General features: G+C 45.6%; 1 protein-coding gene and 1 pseudogene across 1 annotated transcript in view; one reads left to right on the top strand and one right to left on the bottom strand.

The window, feature by feature from the left end:
* bchs (WD repeat and FYVE domain containing 3 bchs) overlaps positions 1 to 21,132 on the top strand; it is a 255,193-nt gene that overhangs the window by 48,064 nt on the left and 185,997 nt on the right. Inside the window, exons 17-18 of the mRNA XM_050196790.3 lie at positions 3,501 to 3,590; positions 9,136 to 9,367. Of these exons, the coding sequence (XP_050052747.1) occupies positions 3,501 to 3,590; positions 9,136 to 9,367 (322 nt within the window). The remainder of the gene's footprint in view (positions 1 to 3,500; positions 3,591 to 9,135; positions 9,368 to 21,132) is intronic.
* Positions 6,432 to 8,246, bottom strand: LOC129380975 (tigger transposable element-derived protein 4-like; annotated as a pseudogene).

The following is a 21,132-nucleotide window of genomic DNA, read 5'->3' as shown; positions in this document are numbered from 1 at the left end:
AACTTTACCTTCACAGGATGGAAATTTATTTAATTTTCATTGTTATCACTCTCAGACAGCACTTTGTCGCTATTTATGGAGAACCACAACATGTCATCCTCTGTACAGTCTATAGCGTGTATGATATTCTGCTTTTTTGAACTGACTCCTCAGCAATCGCAGACAGGCTGATGGTCCATGCCTAGACTAACCATTTCGCTAGTTCGTCCTGCAACGCATGCAATTCTTGTTGCCATGCCGTGCATGTGACTTGTTGGCTTAACATGTAAAGTAACTTGTCATTTAATTGTGCTTTTTTAATGAGATTGAAAATGGCACATCATTATCGTCGTCATGCTATGCAAAAACTCACTCTGTCGCCGTCTATAGTTGCCATGTTGTGATGACAATGGCGATGACGCTGGCTAGGCTGGCTCTGACGGTAGGTTGTTGCGAACATGGTTTTGCTTTTGCTTTCCTATTAGATAGCACTGCCCAAGCAATTTTGGATGCATTTTCTGGGAAAAAATACAGTGCACTAGAATCAGGTAAATACTGTAATACAGTCGATCCCGAATGTATCTATCAAACTCGAAGGGGATCATGAAATAGTTCGATATACCAATAATTCTAAATATGAAATACGCTTATCTCAAGCTTATTTGAAAGCTCCACCTATCTCAGACAGTCACCCGAGATCGTGATGAAAAGCAGAAATTTACCGACTTGTTTCTCCAAGGCCACATTGAACCCACAAAAGTTTACTTATCTTTTGTGTTTTTGCTGACGAATGTCGTAGGTCACTCGCACTGCGGAATATTCTTTGATGAACTGATTGCAGCGCAAACTCTAAAAGCCTGCTTCTCCTGGCCGTGAGACCGCAATGTACCTCGTGCACATCGAAGTGCTTCTTGCATGTTTTCATTCAGAATAAGGTAGAAGGGCCCGCAGCATGGAAACAAACAAGCTTATATCAGTTGCGTCACCATCAGCGCACTTGTACTGCGAATGGTGCATGAATTTATCTGGCTACATGTCTGTTACAATACACCATTTAAGTGGCCACTCGCCATATGTTGATAATCAGTCAACCAGGCAGATGCTGCCAGCCTGCAGAACACCCAAGTCCATAGACAAGAACGGCACCGCCGAGCGCCGGCGCCGGCGTGAGAGCACTGCATGAGGGGCAAAATTCAACTAGCGGGTCTACATCTCTCCCATCTCTCATTTACACGGTCGTGATTGCCTCTTGCACTGCGCGTGTTTGGGCACGTTTCATACCACGCACAGTGTGTGCCTGCATGTGTGTGTGTGGACGTTTTATTCGAGGATGATGTACATGCTTCTATTTGCCTTTAAGAAGATTGGTGCGCTTGACGATTATTTTCATGGTTGCAATGTGGCGAAAGGGCAGCGTCTGCTTAGCCATCTAAGTGACACTGAGCAGGTAATTGGGAACAACATTGTATGTGCCGCCAGATAAATCGTTGGCACATACGATGCGTGTTAGCTAAAGTCATTTTTGCAGTTTCCCGCAAAATGTTTGCTACAAATCCGTGTTGCCTCTGTTGCCGACAATGGACTTCCATCGACACTGTGCGGAAATATACAAAATATATCGCTGCATAGCACAAATACGACATGCGCACACAACTTTAACTAGTACGTCCCCTACAATATAGAATAGAGGCAGCAACATAAATAGCTTGGCCATTTTTCAGCAGTGGTCAAGAGACAGAAGTTCAAAGTATTAGTAATCATTTCTGCTTCAGTAATGCTGGCGCGACGAAGACGCAGGCGTGTATCGTCCAGTAACTCAATCGATCGGTGCAGTGGTGATGCAGAAATGGACTCAGGTCATGTTCAATGCATCGGGCACATATTAAATTTCTCTCCACGCGTGAACTTCGGCCATTGCTAGCGCATGCAACAGAAGTGATTTTCATTCTTGGGCAGTGCACACACACACACGAGAAAAAAGACAGGACAAGCGCTGGTCATACAACTGAAAGTATTTATTTGAATAACAGGATTATATGCCCAGTAATCATGAAATTCATGTGGATTACGTGTAAAAACCGTCATACACTCACAAGTGATGAATGAACGAGATCGCTTCATTTGCCAGTTGTTTACTTACCTTGTTCGGCGCACCGCAGTAATCCATGTCTGTCGTCTGCTTTTTTCGTTCCATTTTATTGTGAATCGGCAGAATTTCACTGGTGGCATCAACCCTTTCGTGTTTACATTGCTGTCGTGACAGTTAACAGCACAATAATAATTTCCGGTCATCCAAAGAGGTGCCATCGCAAACAAGAGATGTTTCGTGCGCAGCGCAAGCTATACGTGGGCGCGACCTTGAAGGGAAATGGCAGAAACGTACATCTGTGGGAGGTGAAATCGTTCTGCCAGGGGAGAAACGAGCGCTGGCGTCTAGGATGAAACTTGGCTTGTGGACGTCTATTCCAACTGATGTATCCCTGCAAGCACGAATGAAATGCATTCAATGCAGACTGTTGGCCTGCGAATCGCACAGCGATGAGTCTTGCATGCAGCTACTGCGATAGTCTTTCCACGAAGGGCAGATTCGGAGGGCTGTGGTTTTGTTAAATGTAAACTGTAACATTGAAATCTGTCTAAGGGGGGGTTAGGGTCAGATTTGTTATGTCCACTCGCCGGCAATCCTTAAGTGCAGTTCACGGAAGCTCAAGATGACAAATTCGGTGGTGCAGACATCTCAAGTTCGACGTCCCATGCCCGGAGCCACTCTTTGAAAATAATGAGTGGCTTCCATGCTTTCTTGTGGAACACACACATCAGACCGGGAGACTTTTTGCATTTTTGAAGCCGTGCAGCGGTCTTTTTTCCGATAACAAATGGCTGCAGGTAGTATACTTCACTGCACGGCAGTCATTCCATTATCAATACGCTTCAACGCATTACAAGGCTTCATTGTAGTAAAGCTTACTAAAGCAAATCCATCATTATGGAATGCAAGCAAGGCCCTTGCTGCACGAGCCATCCATATATTGAGATGCACCTTCCTCATTTTTACTCCTGCCTGTCAGATTCAATGTCTTGCTTGACAGCATATGCCAAAATAGTGCTGTTTCATCGGCATCAATATTTCTGATGATGCGATTAGTGGCCCAGGCCCATTAGGAAAAGTGCACTTGCAGGGGTGCAGCGTGGTGCAGCATTTGATATATTGAATGGGGCAGTTAATGGGGAGTTCTATATACCCATAGTACAGTGCTATACTTTACATGGGATTTCCAAGGGGTTGTAACAACAGTTCAATATAGGCAATAATTCGATATATCTGAGTTTGATATATCTGGGATCGAGTCTATATTATTTTTGTGCTGTGGTAAGAAGTCACTTAAGCCAAAATTAAATTCATTCACAAGACGAGAAGGTGAGAGTGAAAGTGAAGGAAAAGTAGTGAGAGTTAAGTTGTAGGAACTTCGGTGTGGTGCTTTTGGATTACACAATTAAGAAACTTTTTCTACTTTATGCAGTCTTGACCTGACCAAGGTACCAACATCCCTCATCTCGGCCTTGGTGGTTATCCGGTTGTTGTATGACATGGCACTTGACTCGTTTGACAAGTAAGTGACCTGTGATAAAATTCACTGTGTCATCTTTATGCTTTCTGTTTATTAAGGTCTTATCTTTTCACTGATTTCTGTATAAGGTCAGCTTCTGTTATTTTGGCAGCACTTTTGACAGGCAACACTTTACAATGAGAGTGGCGATGGGGGCTTGTTGGTTGTTCATCTTGAGACGAGTGAGTTTTAGCACAGACAGGGAACAAGGACATGAGAAGGTGTGTATTTCTTGTGCCTTCTTGTGTCCTTGTTCCCGGTCCGCTCTACAACTCGCTTATCTTAAAACGCTTCACACCATCATGATAATTTGGCTGCGACATCAACAGGGCAGTGCAGGCAGAAAAGTGTACACATAATGCATATGGTTCTGAACTTCATTTTATGCAGAAAGCCAGTGTTTTTAGGGCTCTTCGTTTGCTCTTGTGCCATTTCTAAAAACTTGTAAAGATGCTTAAGCTTTGCCTTAAGAGTGGAATGTGAAAGCATTCCAAGATCCTTGACTGCTTCTCACGCTTCCTCCCAACTGCAGCTTATGTAACCGTAATGGTTACCGGGAAACGCTGGTGGCGAACGCTATGCACAACGGCGAGCTTTCTAGTAGAAACGTGGCGTCTTGCGTGAACCGCGATTTGGCGGAGGCGAGTGCCATATAGAGGTGTTTGCAAGGAACCGAGCACGCCGCTTTATGGCCTCTGGAAAAGGGGTTCGTGTTCGAGTTTCTGCGTAACAGAATTATGTTTCCTGGTATCTTGAAATTACAATCTGACGCTATCCTGTCTGTAGGTTGTGTTTAGGTTGTATTTTATGATTTTTCTACACATGTTACTTTGAGGAATTCAATTATTTCAGTAACCTCTCTGTGCCACGCTGAAGGCCTGGGTGGTTGTGGTCCAGTAATGTTTCACCGAGCGACATCCAACGCCATCATAAGGTTTTTTGCGACATGGGCCCTTTAACGCTATCGTGTTAACACTGCACTTGCAATTTAGTGTGGCCACAATGTAACTCGTGTTCGTGTGGGTGATCATGCTGTCATACTTTGCTTAAAGGTACCACCACCATATGTGACATGGTTGTATCATTTTATTGCCAAAAAGTCAACTCCAAACACACAAAATGTATTTATGGCTGTAAGCACATTGCACAGATCACATGACTGTGCCCAGGAAGTTCAAACTGTTGCTTATATTGCAATCAGTGATTACCACGAGCTGAAACACACTACTTATACCATGTGTGTGACAAAATTTGTGACAGAGGCATTTAAGTAGAGGCGCCGACCAATTTTCCAGACCTCTCGGGGGCTGCAGAATAGTCCGAAAAATCGAACAGTTCGGAAAACTTGTTCACCCTCAAAAAATAAAATTTATTAGGCTTAGAGTGGCTTAAAATATCTCTGATAATGCCCTGTCTCATACTATGCTTGGAGGTGATCAGGTTTGCTTGGAATTGGCCAAGAGTGACATCATCTCTGTATACAGTTGACAAGAGTGTCACCGCATTGGCAATCTCTGTTGGCAGAGATCCCAAACACCATTGAAGGAATGAGCCACATACTTCACACCACTTGGCTCTCGCGAAGGCACAGGAGGTAGTGCCAATCACACAAATGCGATGCCGCACAAACGCACACAAAGATGCGATAATGTCTCCGAAACACATCTGCTCTGTGGACACGCCACGTGCAAAATGGCAACTGAAACTTAAAAAAGAAAAAATACTGCGTGGCAATTGTCATGGTGCTAAAAGTGGTCCGTAGAAGGGAAATTATTAGTTTTTCTCAACTGAAAGGATAGATAAAAGATATTAGGGCACAAAGTACTAGCAAATTGATCTCATCGTATGATGATTGTGCTGACCGAAAAGTGCCATCCCCTGAAGCGTTTTGTTAGCTAAAGAAGAGTGGGCGGGGCCGCCGAGATGAAAGGATGAAGCGTGCACCTCTCTATTTTGGAGGCTTTAGAGCAGTCCACTGGAAGCCAAGCCTGGCCAAGACAGCGGAAAATCCAACATGGCAGCCCCCAAGATCATGTAGCGTAGCTTGGAATAAGCTGTTTAGTCTGGAAAATCTATCTTTGGGGCCTAAATTCATCCAGGAAATTGGTTGCAAAAATGCATTAGCTCTATGGGAAACCTGACAGTGCATTTATGAAGTCCGAAATATCCATCAAGTCCGAAAAATCTGTCAGCAACTGTACACCCTTATTCACTTGCTTAAAATATGGCTAACAACAAATTCATGAAAATATAAGGAGATGGGTTTCAGATGTCACCAACTGTACTTCCCAACACTAGGTTCTCATGACAGTTCATGATTTTTAATGGACAGTTTTAGTCTGCTGGGCCTTGAATAGGATGAACAGTCTTCATGTTGTGCAAAACAGCTCATAAAGTGTGATACTACGGTGGACACTGTGTTGTTATATTGTCGGCATACTCATAGCCATGTGCGCAACATGCAACACAAACGTAGAATTCATATAAATCAGCTAAAGTGCAAGTGAAAAACAGACATTATAATTTTTTTTTAACTGATGCAGCTTCATGACAGGCATACGTATCATGACAGTATCAGGGTTCTTGCAAAATGTTTCTCTATTCAGGAGTTCCTAAACTAAGTCTCGGGAAAACCTCACTTGGATTCAAAAAGTTCCAAGAGCACTCGAGTCTTTGCTAACCACCTACTTTGGCTGTGAAGCAGAGGTCATTCAGTTGCAAGTTGCTGCATGAGTAGCAACTTAAATAAAACTGTACATAAAAGTGAAAACTTTCCTTAGCAGTGCAAAAAGGGCATCTACTTTTTTAAACACATAATGTATCTATTGCATCCAGTAGGCTTTGGTTCAGAGTGCAGTCCACTTATAATGATATCGAGAAAGAAAAAAAATATGATCGTTATAACCGATGATCGCTATATCTGGACTGCAGTCATTAAAAAAAACAAAAAGACGCCGAACATACCTTTGCAGCTCCGAACTCGAATTCGCTACTTGCTCTAAAGAATAAATGATGTAGAAACTAGGCTGTGAAAAACAAGCTTTATTTCTAGCGCCAATGACCGTGTCAAGGGTTAGGCGCGCCGATATAGTCCGAAATCTGCACTTGCTTTTGCGGCAGCTTCAGCTTCACAACCGCGGTGTACATGGATTCCAGCTGCTGCGCGAACACTGGCGGCAATCCTTTAGCATGCATAAAATCAATTAAGGAGTCGATTGACGACAGTGCACTTTGCGTGGACATCGTGGTCGGGGTCAAGGAGCCACTGTCGATCTCGTTGTCACTGTCGCTGCTGCCGTCACCACCGTCGCACAACTTTGCTGTCTGTCGAGACAGCACATCTTCGGCAATCGCCTCGTTGGTGACCTCATCGCAGAATGAGGCAGCACTGTCTGCAGTCAAAAACTCTTCCATCGACGCACCACCTGTGTCACCAGTAGGAACGAGCTCCCAGAGCTCGGTTATGTCAGTGGCTTCCACCGTGTTGGTCTCAGTGGGTTGGGGAAGTTCGTCCTGACGCACAAAGCCCGCCTTTTTGAAGCAGTTATATATGGTTGACTGCTTTACTTCGTACCATGCACCATAAACGAAGCACACAGCTTTCAAAAGGCTGATCTTCAGGTCAGGGGACCCGTCTGCATGACTCGACGTGCCAGGAGCTGCGCAGTCAATGGCTAAAATTAGCCACTCCAGCATGCGCCGCCGATACAGGACTTTAAAGTTGGCGATCACGCTGGCGTCCAACGGCTGCAGGCCTGCCGTAGTATTCGGAGGCAGAAACATCAATTTGACAGATGTTAGCTTCGGGTTAACGCTGTGTGCGCTACAGTTGTCAAGTAGCAACACTACTTTTCTTCCTTGGCCTTCAATTATGCTGTCGAACTCGAGCAGCCATTCTTCGAACAGGTCGCGGGTCATCCACGCCTTCTTATTGCTGCGATAGTGGGCCGGCATGTGCTGATTCTTAAAGCAGGTTGGCTTCTTTGATCGCCCGATCATGAAATGCTTGAGACGATGGCACCCGTCCATGCTAACGCACAGCAACACGGTCACCCTTAGTTTTGAGTGCTTCCCGCCGGGGCATCAACCTCCTTTAAGAGCGTGAGTCTTTGACGGCAACATTTGAAAAAACAGAGCAGTTTCGTCGCAATTATATATGTCCTTCTCAGCGTAGCACTCCAGCACGCCGGGCAGCTTTGTCTGCAGCCACTGCTGCTTTGCCTCTGTGTCCAAAGACGCCACTTCCCCTACCACGTTTTTGTAAACGATTCTGTGCCGCTCTTTAAAGCGCTGAATCCAGCCTCCCCCAGGCTCAAAATTTGGGCGTCCCAGAAGAAAAGTGAAGTTTTTCGCTTTAGTGGCAAGTATTGGCCCACTAATAGGCACATTATGTGCGCGGGTTGTGATGAACCACTGGTAAAGCGCCTCTTCAACATCGGCGTACAAAGGGTCTCTAACCCTTTTCCGCTGATCGGCATGGCCGCTGATAGCTCCTGCCTTCACAATCGCAGTGCTCCCGGTTTTCAAGATGGTTGATATCGTCGACTGGGCAAGCTCATACTTCTTCACGAGGGCACTCACCTTGAAGCCGTGTCGAGATTCCTGCAAAATATCCATCTTCGTGTCAAGCGACACAGCTTTGTGCTTTGTCGGCGCCATCTTCGAACTGGGTTGTACCGGTGGTTGCACTCTGCTTCAATGGCGTCAGCCTGCTATCGAGAGAGAGAGAGAGACTGAGTGCGGGACGGGCGCCACCGGGCCGCTTTGCTTGTCGCTTTTTTTTTCTTTCTCTCTCTTTCGGAGTGATTGTGGCCGACGCGCATGAAGCAGCTAGCGCCATCTTGTGGCGCGCTGTGCCTACTCAGGTACTCTCCGGTGCGCAGGCGGGGCGGGACGCGCCTAGTAACGTTAGGACACGCAGCGTGGTAATGGCGACAGATACAAACTTACGGAGGTAAACATCGCCTCGTCTCGACATCGTTCATTTCAAGGAACTAAGCAACGGAAATGTTACGATTATTTTGCACAAAAAAAAGCCATCCGGACGGCAAAATTTTGATCGTTTTATCCGATATGCGGTGAATAACCTATCGTTATAAATGGTTTTTTTCCCCATAGACCTAATGCATAAAATGACACTCTCATGTCGACCCATCGTTATAACCGATATATCGTTATATGTGGTATCGTTATAAGTGGACTGCACTGTATTCAATTTTACATGCCAGGGATGAGTAACGTATGCCTGCCAACAGCTGTATTTATGTAGATAAAAGAAATAGCATGTAAACCACCATATCAGAGCAGTCGACATGTGATGATTAATTGGTAAGGTCATAGAGGTGAAGAAAAAGCGAAAGTGACAAGGGATGGGGGGGGGGGCAGTGCTCTGTGCATCAGTTTGGGTGCTTGCAAGGACATCTGGCAAAGCCTTCAGCTCTTCAGAGCCTGCTTTGGTGTTGCCTGTGCTAGATTGTGTGTGGGTCATTCTTTGCACTTGGCAAGGGATCATCGAGTGCCACTACATATGTCTGGTTGGCTTTCCCAGGCCCATGGCCTTGACCAAGCTGGTGACCTGCCCCCCTACCCAGCATTGCACGGTCGAGGTTCCCAAGAAGGCTTCTGAAACCACGGGCAAGGGTAGCCCTCAGGCCAAGAAGCCTGTGCTGGCCACACTCAACCTTTCGGCACCGAGCCCAGACCCACTTATTGTGCACCCAGGAGTGGTCGTGGCCATGTTACACCTTGTCCCTTCTATCGCCGATGGCCACGACTCTCAGGTGGGGCCATAGTGACAAGTGTATCTGTGCATGACGTGCAGGTTTCATTGCCTTGTTTGTCGCCTGGCATGATCTTTTGCATCATTGTTTTTAGAGTTGTAAATTGTGTTCAGTAGGTATATGACACACTGATTAATCAGTTCCATTTATGGATTTGAAGGATATAACGGCAGAGTATAAACTGAGAACACAACTGTTGAGCCCACTTATGATGGCCAGAATTTCATTCACGGCTGTGAAAAAATACTGAATACTGCTGTGGCAATCACAGTCTCTATTGTAGCAATGGTATTGCTCTTTACACTGACATTCAGGCAATCAGTCAAGCGGTCTGTTCTGTAGTGTTTTTGAGGATCATTATACAGTATGGACATGCACGTGTACAGATGCCTGGTTTGGTTGGAGTCAGTGAAGAGCTGACATTGGCAACATGTAGTACAGGAAAACCTTGTTCATACGTTCTGAAGAAAGAAGAAATGCTGAGAAAAAACATGCTAACTGGGAAAATGTAGGACCCGAAGTTAAAAATTTTGGGAGTCTCAACTGCAGTTGACTGCTACGTAGTGTGAAGTGTTACGCGAATCGTTGCCCCACGAATGCGCGCCATGCATGAGCGGCCCAAAACATGCATTGTCGCTTTTGTGGCTTCGACATGCTTACGTTTACACTCCTCGAATACGGCCTGGGTCAGCAGCTTCTCTGAGCTGGGCATTTGGACGGCAAAGACATTTTCACCGACACATGTCGAGTTTGTGGGGCTTATGCGGCTCGAGACGTGCTTTGTTGTTTTCCTATTGCATGTTTTAAGACAGTGACTGGAAACCAAAACGAAATCGAGCTGGTGGAGACACCAAAACACAATGCTGCCGAGCGAAACATGACACTCACTTTGCACAGCCTGCAGCAGAGAATGGCAGTGTGTTCGGGTTATGGTCTATTAAAAGCATGCGTTACGCTTCCAGTGGCACTATGCCACAGCACTGGGAAACAGATAAGTGAAGATGCTTATCGCAATAGAGTTGGCAGCGATAGCTGTGGTTGGTGATGGGACACAACCCACAAGGATGTTTGCTGGTACTGGAAGATGAAACTGAGTGGATGCCGGCATTTTCGTGTGACACGGGGAGGCGAGTGCTACAGGCAAGCTGTCAGGGTGGGTGCCTACTGCTCTCGATTACACGTGCCTGCCATCTCTTCTTGTTTACACAGGATCTAGCGGCCTCAAAACATATCAAATGATCGCAGTTTGGCGATGTACGCAACATTAGTGCCAAAAGGTAATGTTTTCTTGGAACGTGTTAACCCTTTGAGGGTCAATTTTTTTTTGCCAAACGCTACCCCCCCAGGATCTATTCTTTTTATTACAAATTTAAAATCTTTGGAATGACCAACTTCACAAAAATTTTATGCAATTTTTTTAGAATGACCACAAAGTGAGAAAAAAAATTTTTCATAGATAAACATGCATTGTTTATTCATGAATACAGATTTTATTTATTTATGCAATATACCCACAGCACCTTTACAGGCATTGCAGTGGAGGGGAAATAACACCAAGCGGATTTGGGCACCACGACTTAGAAATAAACAATACAGTACAAAAAGTAAGCAAAACAATAAAAGAATTACAGACGCTATTAGCATGTAGAGAAAGAAAATAAGTAATAGTGCATCAATCCAACAAGGTATAGAATGTGTCATGTGATATTACGTCATCCACTGAAGATAGTAGTCTATTCCACTCCCATGTTGTTATAGGAAAAAAAGACATCATGAATAGTTCTGTGTGGCAAAATATTTCTCGTACTTTATGGGCATGGTTGCCTCGAGCTGATGCATAATAAGGTTCAAGTATGTACTATTCCTTGTCCATACCAATTGTTGAGTGAAAGATACTATGAAAAGGTTTTCAACAACATTTGTTTCCTGCGATTTTCAAGAGACTCCCATTGTTAATTATTCTTCACTTGTGTAGCGCTAAAGGTGAAACTAATTTCCAGTAACTAATCTTGAAGCTAAATTTTGTACTCTTTCAAGTCATTCCTTATTACCAACCATTGATGGGTCCGATAACTCGCATGCATATTCTAACCCACACCTGGCAAATGCCTTGATTAGTAGCTCTTCAGTAGTCGTACTGAAATTTTTAGCATTACGCTGTAATGCATTTTAGCATTTATGCTGTAAGTTTTAGCATTACACTGTAAACCTTAATGACATGCTTGCACTTACTATTAGATGATCAACGTGATGATGCCATTTTAGATCAATGGTAAAATAAGCTCCTAGGTATTTATATACAGACACCCATGATGATGCAATATTATCTAACGTGTGCTGAAACAATGCTGTTTTTGGTATGATCCTCCAGGCATCACATGAGGATTTCTCATCTCCAAACGAAGATTTGCCAGAAGATGCCCCTATTTTCGGTCAGTCACTTTTGGGGATACAGTCCCTTTAGTGAGAATAGCATGACTCAGCACTGGACGCGTTGGCATCTATGTGCAACGGTGTTTCACGCACACGGGCAACAGTGCTCCCGGTGCCTTGCCAAGATACTGTGCTTAGTACTTTAGGAACGCTATTGCTTGTAGACACCAACTTGTCTGGTGCCTAGTCACACAAACTCTCGCTAAAGTGGTCGTATCCCCGAAAGTGATCGAGAATAACACTCCATGCCAGTGCTGCCATTGCTGACCGATGCATGGGGTGCAGTGTCACAGATGTTTCCATTAGCCCTCCTCACGTCTACATCTCTGGTGTTATGTAAATATTGGCATGCATGGAGAGGTTAAACTCTCCAATGAATACGGCTCATCTGAATAGCCTCTTGTGCATTTGGGAAGAAAAGTTGAGCATCTATGAGAACACAAAAATTGAGTTAGCCAAAGTGTGAAAACACTAGCTAGTCCATTTAAAAACAATGCTTTTGCTACCCTTCCTCACTCAAACATGAAGTAGTATTTGGAAAGGGAGCTGCTATTTCGGGAATGCATGACATAATTAGTGCTGGACTGTGTCACAATATTTCCTTCAACTACAGGAGGTTGCCAAGACTTTGGTAATGCTGAACAGCAAAAGTGGTAATGAAATAGGAATTGGTGAAGTTGATAGCCATCTTTGTGTATGTTGAAACTTTTAAGTTTGAATAATAGACAATCGCATCAGTCAATTACTATGATTGTTTTTTCATTTGCCCCGCATGGGCGTCGGCGGCAGAAGGCATTTGGTGTGTTGCGACACCACGTACCCGAGCACACGAGGGTTGGCGCCTCCCGCACGTAGCCATGCACGGCTTAGCCGTGTCTGGGGAAAGGGGGATCCTGGGGGTTGAGCCGATGCTGGGTGTTTGGACCTTCAAGGTCCTCCGGCGGAGGCAACACACCTGTTCGGCCTCTGCTTCACATAGACAGCACCTCCAGACTGACCCACCTGGAGGAAATCGGCAGTCTCCTTTTCCTGTCCCTCTATTCAATCTTTTGCTTTCCCTCTCGCTGTCTCTTCTTACCTGTCTTCTTATCACTTCCGAATTTCTAGGCAACAAGGGTTAACCTGGTGTATGTATCCAACCTTGGGTATTTTATAATAGGCTGTAGTAGCTACATACAGCTGGCGTCTGCATTTCCTCCCGGACTCGTGGCATCCCCTTGTTGGGCTTGGTGGTGGGTGGCTGGCGTAGCTACCGAAATTAAATGAATTCTGTGTGGCTAAGACGTCGTTCCCCCTCTTTCCGGTCATCCTTTTTCCAAAAGAGGGTGCACCGAATAAACTTTCCAGCTATTCAGCCTGCGCAAAGAAACTTTCCCCCGCTTCCATGTGGTACACAGTCAAGATACCGAAAAGACAGTCAGAACTATTTCACCTTTCATCGTAGCTAAATGTCTTACTGACACACTAGACAGTTTTAGTATAGCGTAAAACGCTTGCGTTAGCGTTAGCGTGCAACGCAACACTAACGCAAAGAAAGGCTGCACAGCGTGGCACAAGGTAGTGTTTTAGAATAGCGGAACGGAGAAAAGCACTAACATTAACGCAAACATATACGGCGCCATCTAGATTTAAAAACACAAAGCGCTGGAAAGCCAAATCCACACGAAATGTCGAGCTGATTCAGTGCCGAATCCGCAAGTGTGTCCCTAAGTCAAGCTTTTCCAAAGCCACAGTTACTGCGTTAATTACGCGTGTAGGTGTTTGGTTTCAGTGTTGTTTTGTCGAGAGTCGCGAAACACACCGATTATTCTTAGCATGTTGCGATCGAGTGTTCTGTGGGACCCATATTACCTGTTCGTTTTAAGTTGGGATGACATAGACGCCCTCATGCTTCGGGAACGAGAGTGACTGCGCAGGTTGTACGTGTCCTCAAAAAGTGGCCTGCTCAACATCGAGGCTATTCCGGAGGGGACGTTTCGCCAGCAATTTCGCTTCCAGAAAGCGGATTTCCCACTTCTTTCTACTTTTTTTTGCAACAGGTGCCCATCTTGATGTCTATCCGAATGGGTTCAAGGCGAAAACCTCCTTCAGGAGGTTCATGTTGTCGTCGTTAGTTAAGCGCACACGCATTGTGACCACAGCACCGACCACACTACTTGCTTTTGCTGCGGAAAACATGACATGCATCGCCTTGACATGCGGCTTTACACCAATCGAATGAGCGAAGTACACTTGGGCGCCATCTCCAGGCGGATACAGCAAACATAAGCAAACATAAGCAAACCTTCTCGTTAAGCCTACTGCACCGCTAATTGAGAACGTATATCGTAAACAACGGCCATTTGTCACCTGTACTCTGCTGTCGAAGCATCATCACACAAATCTAAAGCAAACACGAGCATTAGTGGGGAACGAATGAGCCGAACAGTGCAGGCCGACAGGGGCTCAGTAGATTTGAAGCGGGCAGCTCTCAGTTCGACTGGCTCCGCCATGTCACCGCACGTAAGGCTCCCCTTGCGTGCGTTAGCGTTCACCTCTAAATCTCGAAAATAGCGTACGTACGTAAGAGCTCCAGCACCGTTTACGTACAGCGCATGTGCAGTGTGGTGCACGCAACGCTAACGCTTTGCGTTTGCTGCTTTACGCTATACTAAAACTGTCTACTAGGTGCTGGCTAGAAAGTGACGAAAATGAGCAGTGGCGACCTGCTTCTTGAGGTCCGCGACACTGAAGAGCATGGCAAACTCTCCAATCTCTTAGCATTCCATAATGTGGCAATCACTGTTACCCCCCATCAATCATTGAACACATGTAAAGGAGTCATCTCTGATGAAGATCTCTTGAGCCTGAGCGAGAAAGAGCTCCTGGAGGGCTGGAAAGAACACCACGTGATTCAAGTGCAAAGAATAAAGATCAAGCGAGACAACCAAGATATTCCAACTAAGCATCTCATCCTCACCTTTGCGTCGAGCATGCTACCGGAAACCCTAGAAATGGGATATACCAAAGTTCGAGTCGGACCTTACATCCCAAATCCCCGAAGATGCTTCAAGTGTCAGAGATATGGCCATGGTTCGCAAAGCTGCCGTGGCCGACTGACCTGTGCAAAATGTGGCGAACATGAATCCGACAACCGTAGTGGCACACTCCACTGTCCCAACTGTGACAGTGGACACGCAGCATACTCTAACTTGCCCCACATAGAAAAAAGAAAAAGACATAATCACAATGAAAATCAAAGAGAACATCTCATTTCAAGAAGCGCAGAAACATGTTTCCTTTTTTCATACCTCAGTGTATGCTGATGCAGGGCACAAGGGGGCATCGTCACAGCAGATTCCGGTACTGGCCCGGCCCACAAAGAGTGTGGTTGCAGCCGTGCCATCAGCCCCCTTGGCGTCAGCAGCCAGCGCTGCTGCGCTGTCCCTGAAGGAGGGCCCATCGACCTCTGGGTTGGCGGCCTCCAAGGCCCTGCTTTTCGAGGCAAGGCCTCTGGTAAAAACACCCCGCTCGTGTGAGCGGAAGTCCAGCAGCTCCCAAGAGTCAATGGACACAACCCCGAGCCAGACAGCGCATCCAGCGCCTCGGGAGCGGCATGAATCTCGCAACCCCTCCAAAAAAGACAAAACCCTAATCACGGGGCCTGAAAAGGCTCCGTAAGTCATCTCTCCAACTTCACTGCTCTTGACACACAGCATAAAAACACGAACAATATGGCTGCGCAAATAATAAACTGGAACGTTAGAGGTCTTATCCACAACCTCGATGACATTAAAGGGAAGCTGAAACACTTTTCGACAAAAATGAGTTCTCTGCGGCATTCTATAGTTTTGAGTCCCCTGAACACGAATATCTGGTTCAGAAAGGGCGGAAACAAACGCAAGCAGCTGTTTTTCCAAGAAAATGCGCACCAGCGCCTCAGGGCATCGCGCGAACGCCGCTGTTGCCCGTGATTGGTCGGGGCCGCTGTGACGTCTTTCGCGGCAGCCTCCGGTCGGCGCCGCCGTTTCAGAGCGTAGCACGCTGTTCTGTTCTGGCTTCATAGCTGAGTTGTAAGCATTATGGAACGTTCTCGCTGTCTCGGACAGCTTGTATTTTCGCCGTACATGTTCGAACCGACATCCGATACGGAAAACGATGGCGGCAACGGCGGCAGCGGCGGCAACGACGATGTTGAGTGTGCCAACAGCGAGAGCGATGTGTGCACCTTCTCGCGCATTGGAAATCTTAGCTGGTACTTATGTATTTTTTTTTTCATGTAGATGCAGGTTCCAATGCCGGGAGAAAAAATGCGCTAAAGTGCCACTGGGAACTTGCTGCTGGAAGAATGCCAAAGCACTAACTTCTCATTAGATTGTGAACGCGGGTGTGATTCCGCGATGACAAGCACCTTGCCGCTGCTTGTCTAAAGCAGTCCCGTGGTTTTTTGAGTGTTGATACACGATCGCAAACATAAGTGCCGCGTTTCAAAGGGCGCACATGCAGTGCTGCGGGGTACAGTCATGGAAGTTGCTTATCATACAAATCCAGAGATGGCCAGAGGTATTATATGTGCAATATTCATACTATGGTTCGACGACTTTGCGATTGTGGCTCAATCAAGAATCGGTATGCGTGCTCCATGCTAGTGCTGACATAAAGATATTAGGCAGTTTTAGCACCGCCGTGTGGTAAACACGAAAACTGCAACCGTACGTCGAATGTCACTAGGCAAGCCTATGCTCCATTTCATACCTCAGGTGCAACGCTGTGGAAGCTACGCACGAAGTCCGGTCACCAAAATTTATTACTGCGCACGTTTCCGTCTATGCTACGCAGCGTGCCAGCGGCGTTTGCTTGCGCGAGCATGCACGTGAAGCTGCCGCGACGGGCTGCAGTTAAAAAATACCGAAAAGAAAATGGACTTAAAAGAACGTGTTAGCAGCCGTATAAGTACACGGATTGTTTCTATGGGTAAATTCTTTCTTTTTTTCATTCAGAACTGAGCTTATATATGGAAAATTTTCTCAAAAATCGTATCAAGCAACACCAAACTTTTTCTAAGTGCGAACGCAGCCACTGCAAGAAGTATCTCAAGCCTCCACAGCGTTGCACCTGATGTATGAAACGGAGTATAGCAACGCTAGCAACAACGCGTTTCCGCATTTGTCGTAAGGTTATCCGGCTACACTAAAACTGTGTTACCAGACGTTAATGGCTGCGAATGTTCGCATTTCTCGAGTGCATCAATGTGGGCCTAATCAGACTTTCATTAAACTAGGTGCACCTGCATGTGCTGCGTATTGCAGCAGCACATGCAGAAGAGCACAGCACAGTTGATTTCATCGGCACGAACTTATCTCTCCTCACCGCACTGGACCCACTGCGCTGCAAGCTTCTTGTCCTTCGGGAACCTGTGAAACACCACATCGTCTCGCCCGCCTGTGTTCGCGCAGCCGAATGCTGCACAGAACGAGGGCATGTTGGGCGCCCTTGGCTGTAGGCACTCACGCAGCACAGAAGGAAAGAACAAGTTTACGAAAATCGCAAAAGAAAACAAACGTGAGCGGCGGCGGCGGCAGATCTCTCATAGCGTCGTTCAGTAAAGCGCAAGACGGAAAGAGGCATGCCAGCACATGCCAGCACGCCGGTCCGGCAGCTCTGTCCCCGCCAGTGACGTCACTCTCGCCGGTTCTCTCCTCTGGCAACCACCTCACCCGGCGCTCCGGGAAGCGATGGGGGCGTGTCCGCGGGGGTGATTTAGAAAGCGATTTCCGCCCCTTATATTAATAAAACGAAGAAAAAAGTTACGGAACCGTAAATTATTAGGTCTGTTCTTTCCAATCCCAGCAATTCATGGAAATTGAAAACCGTTTCAGCTTCCCTTTAAAGAACTCTTACACAAATATAACCCAAAGGTGCTGTGTGTTCAGGAGACACATCTTAAATCTACAAAAACGAATGTTCTTCGTCAGTACACCATCTATCGTAAAGACCGCAACGAGGTGAACACCTCGTCTGGTGGTGTAGCAATAGTTGTGGACAAGTCTGTAGCTTGTCATCATGTCGCCCTTCAGATGCCCCTTGAGGCAGTGTCAATTCGAGCAATTCTTTTTAATAAATTGATCACTGTATGTTGCATATACATAACCCCTAATTATCGTCTCGGAAAAAGCTATTTTTATAACCTAATTGATCAGCTTCTGGACCCCTACATACTCGTAGGCAATTTTAATGCCCACAACACCATGTGGGGAGACTTGCGATGTGACGCGAGAGGTCGGTTCATTGAAAATTTTTTTGTGAACTCCGGTGTGTGCCTCTTCAACAAGAAGGAGCCAACGTATTATAATACTCATCATAATTCATATTCATCAATAGACCTGTTGATTGGGTCTGCTTCATTTTTCCCGTACTTGCAATGGCATGTAACCAAAAATCCGTATGGAAGTGACCACTTCCCTGTAATGTTAAATTCAATACATCAACACGAATGGCCCCACATACCCCCCGGTGGAAACTAGCCTCCGCCGAATGGAATCATTTTAAGGAATCAACTTACTTACCACGACATGTTATCACCGATTTTAGCATAGAAGAAGCAGTAGCATATTTTACTTGTTTTATACTTGACGCAGTAGAAAGATTCATTCCACAAACACAAGGACTCTCATGTAAAAGACGGGTCCCCTGGTGGAATGAAGTGGACGACCAAGGGACTACCTTGGAAGACCAGGCCAACGCTCTGGGCAAACACTTCGAACATGTGTCAAGCTCCACACATTACACAAGATCATTCCTCAAATATAAACAATTAGCTGAACTTAAGGCACTGGATCGTAAATGCCGTCTGGATGAACCATACAACCGTCCTTTTAATATTGCCGAGCTTAAAGCTGTATTGAGCACATGTAGAAGCTCTGCACCGGGAGCTGATAGAATCATGTATGACATGATTAAGAACTTACACAAAGACACACAAATGACACTTCTGGCACTTTTCAACTCTATCTGGGCTGCCGAATACCTCCCATCCTCATGGAAGGAAGCTATTGTTATTCCCGTCTTGAAGCTGGGTAAAGACCCTTTCTTGGCGGCCAGTTATCGCCCGATAGCTCTTGCAAGTTGTCTGTGTAAGCTATTTGAAAAAATGATTAATCGTAGACTAATACATTTCCTTGAACTGAACAATATGCTTGATCCCTATCAGTGTGGCTTCAGAGAAGGGCGGTCCACGACTGATCATCTTGTGCGCATTGAAGGAAATATCCGTGATACATTTGTACATAAACAGTTCTTATCGATATTCCTCGATATGGAGAAGGCGTATGACACAACATGGCAATACGGGATCTTGCGAGACTTGTCGGGAATGGGCATTCGGGGAAATATGTCAAACATACTAGAAAGCTATTTGTCCAAACGTACCTCCCGCATGAAAATTGGCAATGTATTGTCGCGACCTTTTATACAAGAAACCGGTGTACCCCAAGGAAGTGCGCTTAGCTGCACACTCTTTATTGTGAAGAAGAACACACTTCGTGCTTCATTACCGCCAGCTATTTTTTATTCTGTTTGCGTAGATGACATACAAATAGGTTTCAAATCCTGCAACCTTGCAGTGTGTGAGAGGCAAGTACAACAGGGCTTGAAAAAAGTGTCCAAATGGGCAGACGAAAACGGATTTAAAGTGAACCCCAACAAAATTTCTTGTGTGCTTTTCACAAGAAACAAGGGGCTCATTGCAGATCCCAATATCGAAATGTATGGTCAGCAAATACCTGTGAACAAAGAGCACAAGTTCTTAGGCATCATACTTGACTCTGAACTAAGTTTTATTCCACATATAAAGTATCTCAAGGTGAAATGCCTAAAAACAATGAACTTACTGAAAATTTTATCCCACCTAACATGGGGCAGCGATAGGAAGTGTTTAATGAATCTTTTCAAGAGCTTGATTCGATCATGATTGAACTATGATGCCGTGATCTACCATTCTGCCGCCCCGAGCGCACTAAAAATGCTAGATCCGGTCCACCATCTAGGGATCCGACTGTCAACTGGTGCTTTCAGAACAAGTTCCATTGAAAGTTTATATGTAGAATCAAATAAGTGGTCACTCCATCTGCAGAAAACATACATCAGCCAAACATATTTTCTGAAAGTTCACTCTAATCATCAACATCCATGTTTTAATACCGTTAACGATATGACATATGCCACACTCTTTCGTAATCGTCCCTCTGTAAGACAACCCTTTTCATTGCGTGTGAGGGAGCTTAGCGTTGAAATGGATGTCCCACTCCTCAAACATCGCTTAATGCCTCCAGCTAAGCTGCTACCTCCTTGGGAGTGGCAGCTGATACAATGTGATATATCTTTCCTGCAAGTTACAAAGCATGCTCCACAGATTGAAATCCAAATGCATTATCTGGAACTCCAAGTACAAGCACTCCTGCACGGAGTTGTACACAGACGCATTGAAGTCACACGACGGGGTGTCCTATGCAGCCATCGGTCCATCCTTCTTGGAATCCGATGTACTGCACCCAGAAACAAGTATCTTTACGGCTGAGGTCTACGCGCTATTGTTGACTGTGAAGCATATAAGGAAATCAAAACTCCAAAAATCAGTTATATATACGGACTCCCTAAGTGTTGTGAAGGCCTTGATGTCATTCTGTAAGTACAAAAATCCAATAATTAATGAACTCTATTCCATCCTGTGTAACGCATATATATCTAACCAGCATGTGATTATATGCTGGGTGCCTGGCCATACGGGCATCGAAGGTAACCTTCTAGCGGACCAGATGGCCACATCAATTGCATCGCTTGCTGTTAATCCTACTGCTGCAGTCCCTGTCACAGATCTGAAGCCCTTCTTACGAACGAAACTGCGAAACTACTGGCAACGCTTGTGGGACGTGGAAACAAATAATAAGCTGCACGTAATAAAGCCACAATTAGGTTTCTGGCCTTCTGCAACAAAATCCCGCCAAACAGATGTCCTATTCTGTCGTCTAAGAATAGGACACACATTTGGCTTCCATAACTTTTTACTCACTGGAAATGAGCCTCCAACCTGTGGTAGATGCGGGGAGAGGCTGACTGTTCTTCATGTCCTCCTGGAGTGTCGGGAAGCCGAATCTGAGAGAAAGAAACATTTTCCCTTAGCATACCGGCAGCACATACCCCTTCATCCTGTAATGTTACTCGGCCCAGAACTGCTCTTTGACACCAATGCAGTACTAGGTTTCCTGAAAGATGTTGTGTTACATGTTATTAACTCCATACATTCGTAGCGCCTCCTCTCTTCAGAGGATGCCGCTGTGATAGTTGTTTCTTATAGC

Source organism: Dermacentor andersoni, chromosome 1 (genome assembly GCF_023375885.2).
Source record: "Dermacentor andersoni chromosome 1, qqDerAnde1_hic_scaffold, whole genome shotgun sequence".
NCBI lineage: Eukaryota > Metazoa > Arthropoda > Arachnida > Ixodida > Ixodidae > Dermacentor > Dermacentor andersoni.
Note: the sequence above shows the minus strand (reverse complement) of the source record. Positions and strands in the feature narration are given on the sequence as shown.